Source organism: Trachypithecus francoisi, unplaced genomic scaffold (assembly GCF_009764315.1).
Source record: "Trachypithecus francoisi isolate TF-2019V2 unplaced genomic scaffold, Tfra_2.0 Lachesis_group13, whole genome shotgun sequence".
In the NCBI taxonomy this organism is placed as follows: Eukaryota; Metazoa; Chordata; class Mammalia; order Primates; family Cercopithecidae; genus Trachypithecus; species Trachypithecus francoisi.
In genome coordinates, this window is record NW_022681458.1 from 42,434,759 (window position 1) to 42,450,478 (window position 15,720).

Genomic DNA, 15,720 nt, shown 5'->3' on the forward strand with positions numbered 1-15,720 from the left:
TAGATAGATAACACATATTTCAGAGGGCTGATGGTTTTGGAAAGGTAAAATCATGAGTCCAATGTTCATTTTTTTCTCTCTTAATTATCAGGTGCTTCATAGACAGCAGTCTCAGCCAGCCAAGGAGAGTTCCCCTCCCAGAGAAGAAGCGCCTCCCCCACCTCCTCCGACTGAAGACAGTTGTGCCAAAAAGCCCCGGTCTCGCACAAAGATCTCCTTAGAAGCCCTGGGGATCCTCCAAAGCTTTATTCATGATGTAGGCCTGTACCCCGACCAGGAAGCCATCCACACTCTTTCGGCCCAGCTGGATCTCCCCAAACACACCATCATCAAGTTCTTCCAGAACCAGCGGTACCACGTGAAGCACCACGGGAAGCTGAAAGAGCACCTGGGCTCAGCGGTGGATGTGGCCGAGTATAAGGACGAGGAGCTGCTGACCGAGTCAGAGGAGAACGACAGCGAGGAAGGCTCCGAGGAGATGTACAAAGTGGAGGCCGAGGAGGAAAATGCTGACAAAAGCAAGGCAGCACCTGCTGAAATTGACCAGAGATAATGTGAACTTCTACTAGGCAAAGCAATACATCGGTCCAAGGATTTTCTGCTTTCATTTCTTTAAAAGTTTTGTTTTTGTTTTTTGTTTTTTGTTTTCGTTTTTGTTTTTTGCTTTATTTTTGTCTTTTTATGTCTGTTTGTTTTGTTTTTCTTACCCTTTTGGACATTTCTTTGTTGCAGAGGATACACCTATAGACTGAATAAGTTCAGTATTTCCGAATCAGACATCGCCTTGGCAAAGACACTAAAGCGTTACACTTTATCCCGTCTCTATGACTGGATCATAGTCATTATAATCACAGGAGACTCTGCCTTCATTATCCTTGCACTTAACGGAAGTTAAATCAGGCAAATTCCAGGATGAAAAGAACTACGACATAAATGGAGGAAGCTACAAGTGTGTGTGTATATGTATATGTATATATCTCTATATTTACATATATATATTAAAATTGCATGGGACAGAGACTTTACAATCCGAAAGAATAGACTGTGAAATGAGTTCTTAAAGAAAAGACTTGTTTATGTATTAAAAAAAAACCACTTCACAGTGAGTCGCTTTGGCTTTTTGATAAACTGCGGCCTGCTCTCAGGGTGGGGTGACTATTTTTGAATTCCTATTTATTTTTTGTGTTTGTCCCTGATTTTTTTTTTTTTTAATTCTTTGGCTTCCTATCTGGCAGCTTAATGGGTAATTTTTGAGGTATGTATTTAACAAAATAAACCAACACTGCCAAAAAAAAAAGAAAAAAGAAAAAAAAAAGTAAAGTGAAAAAAATCAGGGCACATTAAAATGATACAAGTCAAATTACTCTTAAAGACACAATGCACACTTAAAATGACTCAATAAAATGACTCGCTACGTTCCGTTATTCAATTTGTCATTAATGTAGTGAACAGATGCATTTCTGTGGAATTCCAAATAAGTAAAACTGAAATTCAGTGCAGAGAAAACTTTGTCCATTAGTGCAAGTCTTGATCAAATGACATTTTGACATTGGACATATGGAATTCATAGTATGAGCCACATTTTGTTGTGAAATTTATTTACCTGCTTGTGGCTTCAAATCTGAAAATTAATAAGCCTGCTCGTTTAAAAGTTGTTTGTTGTTGCTGTTTTTTTGTCTTTTTGTTTTTTACTAGAAAATAGTTCAGTGTAATATTAAGTTAGAAAAGAAGTTGCTGCCCAGTTAAAGGGGCTCCCTCTCAAATAAATCTCCATCCTTCCCTCTCCCAAAAGACATTTCTGATTTCTGTTTCACTTTGGGCTTCCTCTTCTTCGCACACATTCCATCTACCTAATCAAACATTTCCAGTCCCTAATCTCTCCTGTCCCTTTCCCTGGGATGACAGCCCTAACAAGAACTGTTTCTGAATCGTTGTGCAGCTCCGGGCAATAGAGTGCGTGAAGCGATTTCAGTAGAATCACTTACTCATCCTAAAAGAAAACATTATCCCAGTTACCTACATCGCAATTACCTTATGTAAAGCAGAACTAATGCTGACTGGATGTTTAGCATTAAAGCTGCAATCTACTATAGTACTCCAGATCTCTTTCAGCTTCCTATGAGAAACACCAGAAGCATTACTTTCCACTTCTACTTACAGTAATTGCAAGAGGAGACCTCACATTCAGGACTGGCCTAGTGAACGTAATCCATGCTTTAAACTGGTCATTAAACAGTCCCACATGGTTGGATTTTTTTTTTTTTTTTTTTTTTTTGTGCTCTCACGAAACCTTGTCAAAGACCTCATGCAATATCACTTTGAAAGTTATTTTCTGTTTACTACACAAACATTGTAATATAACTGTTAATACTATTTATATATTTGAAAGGTATAAAAGGTAGGAGTTAAAAAAAAAAACCTCTATGTGTAGATATTAACTCAGAACTTACAATATACAGGGAGAAGACATGTTGCAATACAAGCTAATTCTAGCTGCTCAGTAACCTCTGGAGTTTTTAAAGGGACATTTTCCTGTACTTTTTCAAATAATGATGTTTAAAAATTATCTTGACATGAGCGTCATATACCTTTGCAAAAGGATGGTTGTTTGCAGTTCGCCCTGGCCCCATCCTTCCTATTTCTGTAGTATGCTGCAGCTTTAATCAGAAAGTCCATGGTTGCTGCTTCCTGATCTCCGAGTTACTCTTTCCAAATTGTCTTCTTACACTGTTGCTGAAGGTCACTCTATACACGTAATGGAAACTGATTTTGCCAAGCTCTTACAAGGTGGTTCATCTATCGATGGCATCCGCATTTGGTATCTTTTACACTTCAACCAAAAATTTATTAGGTATTTTTCAATGCTAAGTCTTGCCTTTTATTTTTTAATTTCACTGCCAAGTTTGCAGTGGTTCTAAGTGAATCTGTGGGCATTTTAGCCTGTGGTCTTGCCAGATCTTTGCGAATTACAATGCATATATGTCTATTTATTCAATATCTGTCATATAATATCTATTTGGAAGAAGAAACTTTCTCTTGTAGTGCCTCTTGACAAAGCACAATTTCCCGCCTTTTTTTTTCTTTTTGTGAAATGAAAAAAACAAATTGTGTTTTATTGCGGTATCAACAATGTGAATAAGGATTAACATATTGTAAATGTTCTTTTTTCCATGTAAATCAACTATCTTTGTTATCACTAAGTGATAATTAATTTTTAACTTATGTGCATTGTTAGGCTGTTAGAATTTTTTGGTTGTTAAAATAAACGCATTCAATAAATATGACTTTGTTTGTCAAGTACTTTACTGGGCATTATCTGATTCCCCACTTAATTTTTTATGCAGAGTGAGACCTGGTGAGTCTTAGGAAAATTTGTACCCTTATTTTAGAAGCAAGACAGTGGTACCTGCTATTACAGATGTGTGAGTCCTGTACAGTGCATGGATTTCATTGCACATGTGAATATGTGTGTGTCTCTGTATGTATATAAACACATGCATGCTCACTTCCTGGAGCTGGCAACCGGGAGAGTCATTTATCCAATCTTTTGTTATATACAAACAAAACTCAAATGTAAAAAGATATATTTATAGGCTGCTGTTTTATTTTTCTAGTGAATATTTTCTGTTTATAATTTAAAAACCACAAATGACTGCATGTCAGGAAACTTTTGGAGCACATATGTCCATGGTTAATGGACATAATAAAAGTCTTTTATATTTAGAGCTGGGGTACCGTAATGTGTGCATGGAGGAATGCCGAAAGGATTGATGTATCTGAGAAATGTGTGAAAATGATTTTTTTAGAAAGTGCTTGCAATGGAAAAAATAGCTCAAAAGACTAATGTTAATAAGGAAAGAGCAAGTGCTTCGTTTCAGAACTGGCAAAGAGAAAGTAAATTAAAAAGTGATTTTGTTTTCTTTTGATATTGTAAATGTTTTTCCTGTTTATTTTTTTTCCATTTTTCTGTATTTGATTGACATACAGATGTAACTTCTCTTTCTTCCTCAGTTTCCCTTACCTTTTTTTCTATGATAGTTAACAGCCCATGAACCATGTAGATATGTTTTAAGGATAATTTATGAAAACCAAGTGTTTGCAAAAAGGCAGCTTCAGGTTGCTGAAGGTTTTTAAAAACAGCTAGAGGCTCAACACAGGGTGAAACGTTATTTACACAAATGTAAATGAACTCTGTATTTAGACTAAAGACAAAGAAGGAAAGCATTTGTGAAATAATGACTTTTAGCGCAAGCAGCTTCCACATTCATGAGATTGTGTTTTAGGGGTCAAACTTCATCAGTGGGAGACTCTACACACAGATGAATTGGTGTGCCTAGAAGGTGCCTCTGTGCTGGTGACTTCTATTTTCAAGAAAGCAAAGTAGGAATTTCTCAAGTAAACAAAGTCATAGCATCTCAGAGCGATCACTTCATGGGTTGAGTTTTGTCGTGTGTGTGTGTGTGTGTGTGTGTGTGTGTGTCTAGAGGACATATGTTTCTTTACACTTATTTCCCTTTGTGAAGAGTCTTAAAGACTAAATTCCCCACATTCTTTCTAAAGGACAATCATGCTGTAATCAAGACAGTAAACATTTATTAAACATGTACTGTATGCCAGACAATTTGCTAGAAATTGCAGTGACGAAGAAGGTACAACTTTGTGCTTTCTCCTCAGGAAGCTTATAACTTGTTGGAAAGGCAAAATATAAATCCAGAAAAAATGAAACAGTCACAAAAAGTTGTCTTCAGACAGAAATATATTTGCTTAATGGGTGGTACAAACACATGCTATGAATTAAATAATTATTGCTTGTAAGCTAGAATAACCTTAGAAGGTGGATCATTTATGATTAGGTTTAGCTGCATACAAAGAAAAAAAAAAAAAAGCACAAAGTAATTATGACCCAACAAGAGTTTCTTACATGAAATAAATTGCTGAGATAAGCCGGCTTCATGAATTCAGAGACTCACACTTTTCCAGCTCACAGCTCCACTTTCTCCTGTGTTCATTCCTGTGTTCCCTCTTCATAGTCCAGGATAATCGCTAGAGCTCTTGCTGTCACACCTAACTTCCAGGCATCAGAAGGGACAAATGAGTAAAGAATGACACACAATCTTCCCTTGGTACTGTAGGGGATTGGTTCCAGGACCAATCCATGGATACCAAAATGCACTAATGCTCAAGTGCCTTATATAATGGTGCATAGTATTTGCATATAACCTTTGTGTATCCTCCCTTATATTTTAAATCATCTTTAGATTATTTATAATATCTAATACTATTAGAATACACAGTAACAGAATTAGTATAATGTAAGTGCTATGTTAATAGTTGTATTGTTTAGGGAAGAATGACAAAACTGTACATGTTCAGTAGAGACAAAACCGTTCATTTTAAAAAGCAGATATTTTTGATTTGCAGTTAGTTGAATCCACAGATACAAAAGAGTGACTATACTCTCTTTCTTCAAGCCCTATACTTAAATGCAAGGGAGACCAGTAAATGTTTCTAGCTGTTCCGTGAATTCCAGAGAAAGGGGGAGAGTCGATAATTGGTAGGCAGCTAACAGCCTCTGCCATAGAAGGTATTAAGGAGAATATTGAAAATAATAGATAAGAGAAGGATAAGTGAAGAGGCACATTTGCCCTGCTGCTACTTCCTGCACCTTACATCTCTTCCTTCTCCTCACCCTGAGTTCAAGTTCATTCATGGCTAACTTTAAGGATCAGTCCAAGCAGTACTTCTTCCAGGAAGCCCTTCCCCATCTGCTTTGTCAGTGTGATACAAATTCTTCCATGCTCATGCCGCTTCCAGGGTATTCCACTGCACAGAGTTTGTAACATGTTGCGGTTACTGTGCTAAATGTTTATTTCCCATGAGCCCTTGAGACCTACAGCTGGATCCCAGACATGGAGTTCCTCAGTACCTAGAACAGTGCACTCAAAAATGTTGATTGAATGATTGTGTATTAAATATGTGAAAAAACAGTGCATTCAAAGACATAGAGTCAGAGAAGAAGACACACTGTAGGACAGCGAGCAGATCAGCAGGAGAAAGGAACCTGGCACTGGCAGAGCTCTCCCAGGCTAATTGTTCCTTTATGCCCTTACAGCAATTCCTCACAAATACTATTATCCTCAGTTAACAGGGAGAAAGGAGCTCTGCCTAACACAAGGTCTCAAAATGGGTTTATGGCTCTTTTTCATATATGTCTAGTCAATTATTCAAGACACACGCTTTAGGGTTTATGCAATCTTTTATGATTTCTAGATCTTTCCAAATTGTAAAAATTGGGAAATTGATAAAAAATGATGGAACAGAATAACAAATATTGGCAGAAGTTAAAAATTTTTTCCAAACTGTCATGTTCTTAATAGACTTGTAAAATAAAGCAGAAAAAGCCAAACCTATTTCTAAAATGATCTGCCTTTAAGACCATTATAACTTACAGGTAACTGTTATTTCCTCTTCCAAATTCATGGCACTTGTCTGTACCACTCATTAAAAATAATAGAGCAGTGTTTGAAGACAGCCTTCCTGAGGTTATTTCACATCTCCTGGGTTTATGTTACGGACTTTGGTGACTGAACGTGTCAGATGATATTGATAAACAAAGCCCTCAACTTCGAAGGGAATTGGGATCCAGAATATTTGAGTTCTGAGGATGGCACTACTATTCCCTGGTTGTGTCATGTTGGGCAAATTACATCTTTGAGCCTAATGTTCCTCATCTAAAAATTGAGCATAGTGACTCTCACAGGGTTATGGAGAATCCAGTGGTATAAGATGCTTTGAAAGTGGTAAAGTTTATGAAAATATTGCGTTTGTCATCTGAAATTGCCAAGTAGTGATCTAACTTTGATTAATTTTATTTATTAACTTTCAGAGGTCCTGATGAAATAAAGCAACATTTAAGCTTTTATATAGTTATTACAGACATATTTAATTAAGGCTTGTGGTACGACCACAGGAATGCCATGACCAACTCAATCTATTCAGCAAATATATTTATTGAGTACGATTAGTGGCCTTGATATTTAATGCAGAATCAAAGCAGTTCTGGATACATTTAAATTGATTAGCATATAAGATTTTTGTTTTCTATCACACCAGAGAATGCCACTTCAAGGATCCCTGAGAGTGAAGCTAAATACATTAATTTGTGTCTGAAATGCTTACCATTGAAAAGTGGACATTTATGAATTGGGTACATTTTGCTTTACTTCTACCTTCCACCCATCTTTCAAAGTGAATGGAGAAGGATAAATTATAGGGGACTACATCAAAAGTAATTAAGAAAGATTTGGGCAATAACTCAGCAGGCGGGGTGGGTGTGATTCTTTAAAGACAATAGCAAGGCCTGAGGTCTTTGCATTTGGCCATGCAGAGAACAGGGGTGGGTGGGCAGGTGGAGGGCTGTGTGGGGATAGGCATGACACTGTGTCTTCTGAATGAGTATGTCTAGGACTGGCATACTGAATTGGAGACAGGAACAATGAATGAAGGGTGCAATGAAGGGAGGTGATTTGGCACCTTGCAAATTCAATATTGCTGGGAAATAATAGAGTCGGGTTCTAAAGCAAGGTCTGCATTTTCTCCCCAGTATCACACCACCTCTATTTTTGTATCCTAGAATGTACTAGAAAGAATGTATAAACTGAGCATTAATTCGTTGACCAGCATGGTTTATATGCCATGACCATCTGCCATCTCTTAACACACTTTTTCATAATTTTCTTCAAGTATGACATTTCTGATTGACTGTTGTTCTGAGGGAAAGCTTATTTTTTAGAAAACACTATGATCTGCTAGTACAACTGTCCCAAAGAATCTAGAAGTAGCTTCTTTGGTGACATTTAAACAGGCTTAAAGTGTTACCTTCACATATGGGAAAATAATTACAAAAATATTCCATTAGCAATGTAATAAATAGTGCAGAGCAATGATTAATTAAAGAGATAACTGTAATTTATTCAGTATCCATTACCAAGCATAATCCCATTTAAACACACAATAACACAGGCTGAGGAAATCAGGGGAGACTCAATGTCAACTCTGAACTGAGCAATCCTAGGAATCTACCCTTAAGGAAAAGACAAGGAAAAAATAAAATCTTTACAACTTTAATTTGTTTGTAGTTGATTGTGTGGAGGCAATGAGTTGTTCTAGTTTCTATTTTTTACTAATATTGCAGCTTGAAAAAGTTACTTTTCAATCCTTAGTTTCTTCATCCATAAAACAGGTCCAGGAACAGTGGCTCACACATATAACCTCAGCAGTTTGGGAGGCCAAGGCAAGAGGATCACTTGAGGCCAGGAGTTCAAGACCAGCCTGGGCAACATAGTGAGAACCTATCTCTTCCAAAACAAACAAAAGTATAAAATAGGCTTAATGACTTACATATTTCAAGGTTGTCATGATTAAATAAAATAACTATGTAAAAGTATCTAGCGTAATTCCTTCCTCCCTCTTTCTCAGGGAGAAAAAAAGCAGGATATAATCAAATGTTACAGAGGACTTAAAAATAGTTCAAATGAGTTTCAGAGTAGGATTAAGTCTTACGTTTAAATTTTTTTTTTGCATGATTTAAAATCTTTAAGGATAAAGGGCTGTTATGCTACACTTTCTTCTGTTCTCTTTCTCCCACGTTTTCTTCGATTCTCTTTCATTGCAGTCCCTTTCTCTCCATCTCTCCCTTCCTCCTGTTCCTTCTTCCTGGCAAGAGCTATAATATGATTTTCTTTCTTAATTGCAAACAAAATGAATGAGGTGTTTTAGTAGCCTTCTGAGGTCTTCAAAATTAGGTATTTAAACATTAATGACACCACACTTGTTCATTTTTCTGCTGCCTTATTCTTGTTCTTTTTTAGTGTATTTTGCTGATTCTCTTCTCTCCAAGCCTTTATGCCTAAGATGATCCAGGGTTCGTCCCTTTGTCCTCCTTTTCCCAAATCTACTCTCCTTCCTCGTCCAGCATCATGACACTAAATGCACCCAAATGCTGACCACACTATGATTTCTGTCTGTAGCCTAGACCTTTCCTACATCTCCAGACTAGTAGGTTCCACTGCCTATTCAACTCCTCCACATGCCTGGCACACTTCACATGGCCCCAGATGACCTCCTCTTCTTCCCTGAACTGTTCCTCCCACCTGTTGGCAACTCTAGCTTTCCAGTTGCTTAAGCCTAAAGCCTTAGATTTGCCCTTATTTTTTTTCTTTAACACAATGGCATTTAATATTGTCAGGAAAGTCCTATCAGGGGAACCCCCCCCAATATTTCAATGTAGGTTCTTTCTATTTTCCATAAGTGTTAGCCAGCTGAGAAATAAAGACAAAGAGTATGAAGACAGGAATTTTACAGCTGGGCCTCCAGGGGTGACATCACATATCAGTAGGTCCATAATGCCCACCTGAGCTGCAAAGCCAGCAAGTTTTTATTAGGAATTTGGAAAGGGGAGGGAGGGGGTGTACGAACAGGGAGTAGGTCACAAAGATCACATGCTTCAAGGGGCAAAAAGGAGAACAAAGATCACATGTTTCTGAGAAAACAGGACCAGGGCAAAATCAGAAACTCCTGATAAGGGTCTATGTTCAGCAGTGCACGTATTGTCTTGATAAACATCTTAAACAACAGAAAACAGGGTTCGAGAGCAGAGAACTGGTCTCACCTCAAATTTACCAGAGCTGGGGTTTCCCAATCCTAGTAAGCCTGGGGGTACTGCAGGAGACCAGGGCGGATTTCAGTCCTTATGTCAACTGCATAAGACAGACACTCCCAGAGCTGCCGTTTATAGACCTCCCCCTAGGAATGCAATTCTTTTTCTAGGGTCTTAATATTAATATTCCTTGCTAGGATATCTCTCCTACATGCATGTCTATTTATAGGCTCTCTGCAAGAAGGAAAATATGGCTCTATTCTGCCTGACCCTGCAGGCAATTAGACCTTACAGTTGTCTTCCCTTGTTCCCTAAAATCGCTGTTATTCTCTTCTTTTTCAAGGTGCACTGATTTCATATCGTTCAAACACACATGTTTTACAATCAATTTGTATGGTTAACACAATAGTGGTCCTAAGGTGACGTACATCTTCAGCTTATGAAGAAAACAGGGTTAAGAGATTAAAGTAAGACAGGCATAAGAAATTATAAAAGTATTAATTTTGGGAACTGATAAATGTCCATATTAAAATGAAATCTTCACAATTTATGTTCCTCTGCTGTGGCTCCAGCTGGTCCCTCCATTCGGGGTCCTTGACTTCCTGCAACAAAGTAGTGTTAGCTTTACCTTCTAACTAGATTCACAATCTCACAACCTCTCACTGCCAACATTGCTACCAGCTTGATAACAGCCACCATCATTGCTTACCTGGAATGTAGCAACAGCCCCCACACAACTCTCCTGCTTGACCCTGTCACCTCTTCAGGATTAAACCAATGTCCTTACAATGACCTGCAAGGCCTTACATGATCTGACCCTTTTCTGACCTCCTCTCCTTAATTCTCTCTCCTCTGTTTACTGGGTTCCAGATACGCTGGCTCCCTGCTGTCCCTGGAATACACTAGGCCACTCTTGCCTCAGGCCTTTGTTCTCCTAGCTCTTCTCTCTGCCAGAAAAGCTCTTTTCCCAGACAGCCACATGGCTGGCTTCCTCAATTCCCTCCAGTCTGCCCAAGAATCATCTTCTCAATGAGAACTATGCTGATCACTTTATTTAAAATTGTAAACTTACCTGCCTTCTGGATTCTTTTTATTCTGTTCTGTCCTACATTTTCTTTTTCATAGCTTGTAACATACTCTATAATTGACTTATGTTTCATGCTTTTATTTATTGTCAGCTTCCTCACCTCATTGAAAACACCAAGAGGGTACAAAGCTCTTCCCTCCCTTTTAACAAATATTTGATGAATGGGTTACATTTCATAGCAGTTTCCCTCTGTTGGATTTTGAAAATTTCCCAACTTCAGCCATGATTGAATATTTAAATTGCCTTACAGAGATAAACTTCATCTGAATATTTCTGTAATGCATAATCAAGGTACTTGAGTTACAAGTGCCTTGACCTCAAGAACCTCCACAACTGACATTTGTAAGCCCCACATTCAGGTAATTCATAGTCTGTGATTCTGTGCTGTCTTGGAAGATAGAATCACCGAACCATGGGCTTTGTCATTCTGCACATCCTCTTATTCAAAGCAGAAATTCCTTTTCAGGCATCCTTGGCTGCAGGCCATGCAGTCTTTGTTCCTTCATGACTAGGAACTTATGAGTTTGGAACTCAGCCTATTCCACTTTTGGTTAGTTCTCTTTTCCCCTGTTATTGGTGCCATCTAATGCTGAATTTACTATTCTAGTAACCACCTCACATATTTAGGATCATATTGAATATTGATTACTAAATCCTATAAGTTCTCAGGCTTTCTTTCTTAATCATGTGATACAGCTACTAAGAGAGCTTATGTCATTTCAGACTGCATGAATAGAGATATACAGCTTAAACCAAGAAAGGTGATCATCCTATACTCTTCAATACTAATCAGGCCACACTGCAACATTGTTTTCAGTTCTGGATGACATATTTTGGAAAGATGTTGATAAACTGAGATTTATTCAAAAAACATCGGGTGACAAGGATATATAAGGGTCTACAGAGTTTATCTTCTATTGATTTATTCTGTTAAATCATTTTTTTTCACTTGTCAATCAACAAAGTAGATTTATGAAATGTCTATTATATTGAAGCCATTGTGAGGGAAATAAAGTCAGGACCTTTAGTTGACAACAGTAGAACTAAATTTAACCAGTTAAACAGAAAAAAAATTACTAAAAGTTATTAGAAGACCCAGAGAATTTCTGGGGAAGTCAGAAAATCTGGGTTAGAGATTAGGATCAATATCTAAGATGACTCCAGGGAAGACTGCTGCTGCAGCACGGATCACAAGCACCATATCCTGGTCCTGTGCTCCTGGGCACTGAATGCCACCTGCAAAACTTCTGCCCCTGCTGCCTCTGAAACCTGGATGGCTCTGCTACTGCCGTTAGTGAAATGGAATTCACATGATGCATGGTTTTTTTTTTTTTTCCATTCCCTTCCAAATAAAAGTCTCATGCTTTAGCTACTGATTGAAGGAGCCTAAGTCATATGCAAGGAAGGCTGGGAAAGTGCATTTCTGTCTTCTGTCTTGGACTCATAGGTAGGAAATTCTTCAAACATAGAAAAAGCAGTCAGAGGTGCTTAGGGTCCAAAAAGTATGCCAAATGCACTAGACTTCAAACTCTTTGAGGAAAGATATTATGTCTTATTAGAACAACATAGTGTTGCTTTGAAATCAGAAAGGGCTGGTATCTATCTAGAAATAGATCTACTCTACTTCCTAGCTTTCTGTAATTTGGAGTTATATATATATATAGGAAAATAATACCTCCTTTGCAGTGTGTGTGTGTGTGTTAGCCCATATAAAGTACAGTGCCTGCCTATAAATGATAGTTTTCCAGCAATATCTTTGTATTCCCATTATCAAGGATGATTCCTAGTACAAAGTGTTCATTTCTTAAAAATGGGAGAATGTTCATTGAAGTCATGGTATTTGCCTTGAGAAAAATATGTCAGTAGGTAGGTAATTTGTAAACCAAAAAATACTAAAATCCAAGGTGAAATAATGTCGATCCACCGTGGATGGGGAAGTAAGTGTCCTCCGAGGTAGTGATGCCTGCTCTTACTAGGAGAAACTAGGGGTAACATCAAATAATACTTACTCTTATTTGACTAAGAGTGAGTGTAAGAGTGACTCAGTGTGAACTTGATCAAGGGCAAATCACCTCCATCAATCATTCCTCTATATTCAGTTGGACACTACTAAATATTTCCAGATGGCAGACCAACTCATTAGATTATGTGGGAGAATACATTTTGTAACTAATTCCACCATGGACCAGCATTCAGTTGGGGTGTTTAATATCAGAAAGATTATAAAACTGTAAGTAAAACTTGTCTACATCACAGACAGTTTACATGTAACATTGCTTTGAAAACCTCTGCACTCAGATAGTAGAACAATGGGGTTTTAGCCATTATATCTGCAAACTTGTACATCTGAAGTTGACACATGAAGATATCCTTGAGACCCATTCTGGTGGCAATGAGGAAGCTTACTGTATTGGGAATATTGGGGAGGCCTTGCTATCTTCAGCACCATCATAGGATAAGGGTACTCCTGCCAAGGTCCCGTCTACAAATATGACTCTCACCTCTATTACTTTGGGAAATGCTATTTTGGGAATATAGTCCATGGCTGTCATTGCCAGGCTTTGGAACTTCTTGAACCAGTAATAGCCAAACCTCAGGCTTGGAGGCCAATAAGCACTTGTCAAGTTCGTATTGGCAAATAAAGACACTCAATAAGCAATACAAAATATAAAACTACCATCTTTTCTACCATTATTACATCAAAGAAAGCACTCTTAACCCCCTTCAAAGTTGGAAGGACATCATCTTAGAATAAACTATAGTTGGGCTGGGCAGGGTGGTTCATACCTGTAAGTAATCCCAGCACCTTGGGGAGGCTGAGTCTGGGAGGATTGCTTGAGGCCAGGAGTTCAAGGTTACCATGAGCTATGATTGTGCCACTGGATTCTAGCCTGGGTGACGAAGCAAGGCTCTGTGTCTAAAAAAATACAATAAAGCATAATCCTATTCAAGTGAGGAAAGTGAACCAATTTGCTGTGAAATATGTATGTCTTACCCTTTTTTCCCGTCCTTTTTTGGGGAGCAGAAAAAACTCTGTCGCCACCTAGAAGCTGACTGCAGGTGACATCTAGAAACTGCCAGTCTGAGGACTAGGCTGAGTATTTACTCTCCCAGAAGTTCTGTCCTTTGATTAAGTCAGGCACCAAAAGATCCACACCTAAACCCAAATTTGCTTGGCCTTCTCAGAGTTAGCTTAATTGGGCTTTGCTTTTTTTTAAAGGATTTTGCAGGAAGGTGCTGCCACATATTGCCATTGAATTTACTATAAACTATTGGTGCAATGGTTGTCTATGATGCCTCAGTGGCTCTCAGGTGAAATTTCATACAATAAATTTCTTCTAGATTTGAAAGTAAAAGAGATGATCATTGTTTCCCCAGTGGAATTTGGGTTTGCTACTTTCTCTATCTGATAATGAGAACAACTGAATTTCTTGAGTGTCCCTTTCTTGCCTTGGCCACTAGGAAGCTCAGCATCAACTCTGATGTCTACTCATAACTACTGAATTAATCCTTTTTAAGTGAGAAAAAGGTGACAACCTCAAATTACCCAGAAAGCTACATTTGGAGAGTACAGGAATTTCAGTAGCAAGTCATTAAAAGTTAAACCGAATACAATTTCTTCACACAGACAAATACATCTTTCTGGATAAATCAAAAATTTCCCCAAGTTCATATCTGGGACCATGTCATCTGATTATGTAGGTTGTTCACAGCATGGGTGTCCAGGTAAAGAGAAAAGTGGCAGCTCACCAAATCACATGTTCCGGTATAGGGTCTGCTTTTATCCAGAGGAGGTGACCTTTTTTTCTGATTAGTACCAAAGTGCAGAATGGGCAAGGAGTGGCTTGGCCCACACTTGTGCACAAGTCCATTTGCCTGTACATATCACCTTTCAGCATCTGCTTCTCTGATGTCACAATGCCACACCTAAGGATCTCATGATTTGTGAGCATGGAGGTCTCTGTGGCTACTTGGAGACTTGCATGCGGGTAGGGCTGAGCTACATCGCTGCTTCAGTGAACTTTGGCCAAACATAGCCTTCCCTGAGTAAAATTGCCATCTCCCCACTACCCGCCACACACATCTAGGCTTTAATAGAGAGCCCAAGACAAGAAACAAGAGAACTACCAGAAGCAATGAAAAATTGTTAGTCAGAACTTTTGACTGATTGGTGCCTCCAGTCTCCCCCAACATGCCAGATGTACAGCTTTTTACTGTACATAGTTACATATGTGTCCTTTGCATAAAGCCTCTCTGGCTAAACTTCAATCCCTAACTATTATATATTCTGAATAAAAGTGAAACATCTCAGCATTTGCAAAAATTCAAGATTTATCAACATATTGAGCTTTTACTAAGTCATGAATTCTTGATTTGTATTCACAGTGCTTTTACATATTCATAGCCCTCTTTAGCCAAAGATCTTCAATATTCATTTACTATGGAGTGGTAAGTATATATTATTCAACTCCATTTACCAATGGGTAAACTGATGCCCAACTAAAGGCCTCATCAGAGAAACCGAATAAAGAGCAAGATGCTCTTAGCCCCGCAGAGAGAGCTTGCTCCAGCTGTCTCCCTCCAGAAATAAAGGCCCGTTGCCTGCTTGTGAGTCTCACTTCTCAAGCATTAGGGGAATCAGGATTTTTCCTTCTGGATTTGTTGGAATGTCTTGAATTGAGTTTCCTCTTAAAGCACAGGGGACAAGGGACAAAAGAATTGCCCGGGGCGGGGGGGAAAAAACTAGCCTTCTTCCAAATTGCTTCAAACCCGTGATGCCAAAGGTTAATTGACCAGATTAGTTCCTCCTAAACTTGGAGGAGAACAAGTAGAAAGAATCATTCATTTGCTCCAATAACCAATTAATGACATTGATTGGGATGGAAGGGTCGTACCTCTCCCACTTTTATTAGAGAAACAGAGGTCAATTTTCTTAATACCTTTTTTTTTTTTTTTTAATGAAATCTATTCCTTT

General features: G+C 38.3%; 1 protein-coding gene and 1 long non-coding RNA gene across 4 annotated transcripts in view; one reads left to right on the plus strand and one right to left on the minus strand.

Moving 5' to 3' along the window:
- SATB2 (SATB homeobox 2) overlaps nucleotides 1-3,262 on the plus strand; it is a 186,516-nt gene extending 183,254 nt beyond the window's left edge. For all 3 annotated transcript variants that reach the window (XM_033230739.1, XM_033230740.1, XM_033230741.1), the window contains exon 11: nucleotides 92-3,262. In XM_033230739.1, the coding sequence (XP_033086630.1) occupies nucleotides 92-553 (462 nt within the window). In that variant the 3' untranslated portion in view covers nucleotides 554-3,262. The remainder of the gene's footprint in view (nucleotides 1-91) is intronic.
- On the minus strand, nucleotides 454-14,606 carry LOC117094673. The gene is made up of 3 exons (XR_004441635.1): nucleotides 14,496-14,606; nucleotides 4,922-5,064; nucleotides 454-533 (listed from the first exon to the last, which is right to left on the minus strand). It is a non-coding gene; the product is annotated as an uncharacterized LOC117094673 (long non-coding RNA).
- Nucleotides 14,607-15,720: the final 1,114 nt, after the last annotated feature.